Source organism: Solanum stenotomum, chromosome 5 (genome assembly GCF_019186545.1).
Source record: "Solanum stenotomum isolate F172 chromosome 5, ASM1918654v1, whole genome shotgun sequence".
NCBI lineage: Eukaryota > Viridiplantae > Streptophyta > Magnoliopsida > Solanales > Solanaceae > Solanum > Solanum stenotomum.
In genome coordinates, this window is record NC_064286.1 from 59,731,678 (window position 1) to 59,736,768 (window position 5,091).

General features: G+C 31.3%; 1 protein-coding gene across 1 annotated transcript; it reads left to right on the forward strand.

Moving 5' to 3' along the window:
• Nucleotides 1–470: 470 nt before the first annotated feature.
• Nucleotides 471–2,844, forward strand: LOC125864209 (acyltransferase Pun1-like). Its single transcript, XM_049544122.1, has 2 exons — nucleotides 471–887; nucleotides 1,978–2,844. Exons 1-2 carry the CDS (start codon nucleotides 471–473, stop codon nucleotides 2,842–2,844), a joined length of 1,284 nt encoding a protein of 427 aa, XP_049400079.1.
• The last annotated feature ends 2,247 nt before the right edge of the window (nucleotides 2,845–5,091 follow it).

Consider the following 5,091-nt stretch of genomic DNA (forward strand, 5'->3'; position numbering starts at 1 on the left):
GCCTCTCTCTCTAGACAGATACAAGAGAACTAAGAAGGAGCGTATCCAGGAGGAGGTCACCAGGTTCACGTGAATCCATGCCCTCATTCCGAAACCATATATAGTAGTGTTATATTTTAAAAAATATATATTTAAATATATATATATGTGTGAACCTACACTCAAAGTATCATATAATGACGTGCAATGATGATTGGGTGCAAGTCTCTAAGTGAGATTAGAAATTTGAATATTTTATTTATCTTGTTTATTTTCCTTTCTAAAATTGGTAACACCTCTCCAAGTGGTTGGATCGATAAGAAAATAATTTTGAACCTATAATTTTAAATTAATGATTTTTAGTGATAAGAACCTAAATGCCAAATTTATATCTTAGATCTAGCACTCATCATCTCCAAATCTTGAATACGTCTTTAAAACTAAAATGCTATAAATTGTAGCTCTGATGTTGTTCAAGACTTGAAAGCATAATGGCGTCATCACTTGTTTCATTGATTTCCAAGAAAATAATCAAACCTTCTATCCTCACTCCTCCAACTAAAAAATCTCACAAACTTTCATTTATTGATCAAGTTATGCATATGTCTACTCCTATGGCATTTTTCTACCCAAAAATTGGTAATTATGAACCCACACACGTGTCTCAAATTCTTGAAAAATCACTTTCAAAACTTCTTTCATTTTATTATCCTTATGCTGGAAGATTGAATGAGGATGATGGCAATTATGTTGATTGTAATGACATGGGAGTTGAGTTATCACATGTTCATATACATTGTCCCATGTCTCAATTTTTTAGACAATCATACACCAATGATGAACGTGTTGTTTTTCCTGTTGAGCAACCTTATGCCCACATGCATGAAGGAAATTTAGCTACAATTCAAGTAAGGAGAATCAATTTGGTTTTTGTTTTGTTTAACCATCTATATTCAATTTAGGGATCATCATTTAAGTCATACTCACAGTACGTAAATGTTTGCAAGTCTATCCACTTCAGAAGAATTTGAGATATGCAGTATATGAATTTTCATATGCAATTGAAGTTCTAGCACATATGAATGAAGTTTAAATATTTCTGCCTAAACTTCAGCCATATATGACTGAATTCAGTCATGTTTACTAAAGTTTATGTACTTTTACTTAATGCTTATGTACATACTGTTGAAGTTTAACTATTTTTGCCTGAACTTTAGCCACATATATAGCTGAATTCAGTCATTTTTACTAAAGTTCAGCTACTTTTACTTGAAGTTTATGCACATATAATTGAAGTTCATTCATTTTTGCTATGACTTCAAATATGTCTGAGTTTTAGCCATATGTAACTGCAAAACATTTTTGTTTGATATCTTAATTTCAAACACCAGATATCTGAAGTTGTTCCATAATAGGTATTTTTGAAAGTAGCTACAAGTTAAATATCAATGTCCAAATAGGATGTACCCCATGAAATTCTTACATATAGTATTCCCTATTAGTGGTTTCAAATGAGCAGAGTAAGCTAAATTTGACAAGTAAAACAATGTGATGAGTAAATACACATGGAATTACTTAAATTGAATTTGAACAAGTCAAAATGAGATAAGTCAATAAATGACTCATCAAAAGGTTACTTGAGCGAAATGAATTGAGTCAAGATGAACTAAAGATACTCAGCATGTCCAACTCTTATATAGTTTTAATCATTTATTCAATCACCTAATAAAGTTTTCTCTCTATTTATTATCACTATATAACACATATCAAGGGAAAAAAGTTATTTTTAAAATTATTTTGAAAAGTTTCGAATGGATCAATTTGAACTATCCAAATCATCCTAGCTAGATTGTCTAAGTCAAAATGAACTAAGTTAATAAATGAGCAGATCATTAATATACTGCAACTTAAAAGGATTGGACGAACCATGAATTCATGAGCTAGCTAATTTGGTCATCCTTATAGGCCACTAATCCATATTCGTAACACTTTGATCAGGTAAGCTATTTTGATTGCGGAGGAATAGCAATTGGTGGATGCTTATCACACAAGATCGGAGATGGTTGCACCACAAGCAATTTCTTCAACGATTGGGGAATTTTGACTCGTGATATTAATGCAACACTTTCTCCTCATTTTGTTGGAGAATCCATTTACCCACAATCTACTGATTCTTCTGTAGTATCAGCTGTCAAGTCTGAAGAATCAACATATTTAGGAAAAAGGTTGATGTTCCCCGTTGATAAACTAAATGCACTGAAAGCTAAAATCGCGCATGAATCAGAAATTCAAAATCCTACTCGCGTTGAAGTTGTGAGCGCACTTCTCTACAAATGTGCTTTAGTTACCAAAAGAGTTAATAACTCGGGTTCATTTGAACCATCTTCCTTCTTTCAAGTTGCAAATATGCGCCAAAGGCTCAATCCACCTTTGTCACATGATACATGTGGAAATATATTATCTGGTTATTTAGTGGAAATAAATAACGAAAAAGACGTAAATTGTCCAAAATTGGTAGGTGAAATGAGGAAGGGGAAATTGAATCTTCATGCTAAGGAAAGTGCCATTATCTTAGAGGTAGTTAAATCAATTGATAAAGGGAAAACACCATTTCAAAGCAATGAAGTTGATAGTTATCTTTGTAGTAGTTTGCTTAAGTTCCCACTTTATAAAGTGGACTTTGGTTGGGGAAGGCCCATTAGAGTGAGCATGGGAACTGGGCCTTTTAACAAGTTCTTCTTTTTATTGGATAACCACAGTGGAGGTGGAGTTGAAGCTATAGTCATGTTGGATGAACTACATATGGCTATATTTGAAAGAGATCCAGAGCTTCTTGAGTTTGCTAGTCCAATTACAAATCTTTAATTATAAAGTATTTGATATTTGTGTTGTTTTATGAAATCTCCAATGTGTGTTGTGTTTAAATTGTTTGCTTTATGTTGTTTATTGTACCAAGGGGCAAGGAGGCCGCTTTATCATGTAACATATGTATTCACGTGAATTCAGATTATGTCTAAATACTTCTGAAAATTTGAATAATATACTTTCTCTCTCCCTGATTACTTGTCCACTTTTGAATTGACATACCTGTTAAAAAAGCAATTATTGACATAATGAGTTTACCATTTTACCCCTATTAATTATGAAGTGGATGAATTAAAAACTTAAGATTTTCAAAAATTTCTACATTTTTCAAAGTAATTAATTAAGGGTATAATAGGTAATTTTGTCCTTTCTTGATTTGTCAAAATTGACAAGTAATTATGGACAACTAAAAAAGGTAAAATGGATGAGTAATTAGGCACAGATGAATTATTATTTTTACTAATCCAATACAAAAAAATAAGTAAGAAAATCAAATATTTCCCCATCAGACCAAACATACCCATGGTAATTTCAAAAACTACTATAAATTTCAGATAACTAACACTCTTTTATTTCACGCACCCTCATCTAGTCACATTTTCTATCTTTTTTCATAGACAATTTTCTTACAATATTGTCTACGAATTATTTTTTCTACTCAATATTGCTTCTTACTCTTTTTTTTTTTTTTTCACAATTTTTTTGGAGCCAATCATTCACAGACATGTGTCTACTACCAAAATTATCACAGAATAGACCCACACTCCATACTTATACTGGCTTGCGTAACAAAACTAACCATTCTTTAATTTACAATTTACATGGAATTAATTAGCTCCAACCATACGATCAGTCAAATAAATATGAGGGTGGAGCCACAATACAAATCATGAGTTGGATGGAATTCATTAACTTTGCTCAAACTTTATATTTATGTTTAAAAAAATATTTAATATTCCTTCCATTCGGATTTACTTATCAAATATTTTCTAATTTGATTTATACTTTTACTTGTCATTTTTTTTGACAAAATCAAGAAAGGACAATTTTCTTTTTCCTATTATGCCCTCAATTTATTAACATTGAGTTAATATCTTTGAAAAATGATCAAATGAGTAAATATATTTGGGACCCTATCAATAACTAAGAAGGGTAAAATGATAAACTCGGTATATCAATCATTATTTTCTTAATAGGTGTGTCAAGACAAAATTTGACAACAAAATTCGAACGGAGGGAGTATGTACAAATAATTTATTCAGATTCAGTAAATAAAAAAAAATACATTTCAGAACTTATAAGTTAAAAATTATATCTCCACCTCTCTTGATAAATACATGAGAACTAAGATACTATATATTGTACTAGCTCTTGATGTTGTTCCAGACTTGAAAGCATAATGGTGTCATCACCTGTTTCATTGATTTCAAAGAAAATAATCAAACCTTCTATCCTCACTTCTTCTACTAAAAAATCTCGAGTAAATGACATAAATGGTCCCTAAACTATTATAGTAGGTCTAAAATAGTCCTCTAACTATACAGTTAACGAATATAGTCCTTCAACTATCTACAATCTTGTCAAGTTTGGTCTATATCTACTTTTTATAAATAAATAAAAACTTGTTATTCTAATTTAATCTTTATCTCCCGACTTTTTTTTGCCACTTCTTTGGTCTATGATCTCACTATTTCTTCACTTTATTTTGTCCAATTCTTTTCTTCACTGTCTTACTGTAATTGTGTGTTGGTCGTTATTTTATTCGAATTGAATCAAATTGCAGCTCTAAAACACCAAAAAATCAGCATGAAACTGTACATAACACAGCACTAGACAACAACATCAAACCATTAAAATATCAATACCAAACTACTACATCAGACTACAAAAAGTTTGCACCAAAAGCACTCTAGCACCAAAAAATCAGCTGCAAACTGCACAGAAACTGCGGCAAACTACACAAAAACTGCACCAAAAACATCACCAAGCTACCCCAAACTGCACAAAAAAACACCAAACTTAACAAGGTTTTCTTTACTATAGCAGCGTCAATGAAGAAAAGAAGAGGGAAAAAGAAAATCAGAGTAGCTGAATTACTAAGTTTGTTAAACGGTGTCTATAAAAAATAGATACAGACCAAACTTGACAAGATTGTAGATAGTTAAGGGACTATTTCCGTTAAGTGTATAGTTTAGGGACTATTTTAGACCTACTATGATAGTTTAGGGACCATTTATGTCATTTTCT

Bases quoted from the DNA above. Each gene is read 5' to 3' on its own strand.
- LOC125864209 (XM_049544122.1), top strand. From the start codon at position 471: ATGGCGTCATCACTTGTTTCATTGATTTCCAAGAAAATAATCAAACCT. The intron at 888-1,977 runs GTAAGGAGAATC...CACTTTGATCAG, and splicing joins GAAATTTAGCTACAATTCAA to GTAAGCTATTTTGATTGCGG.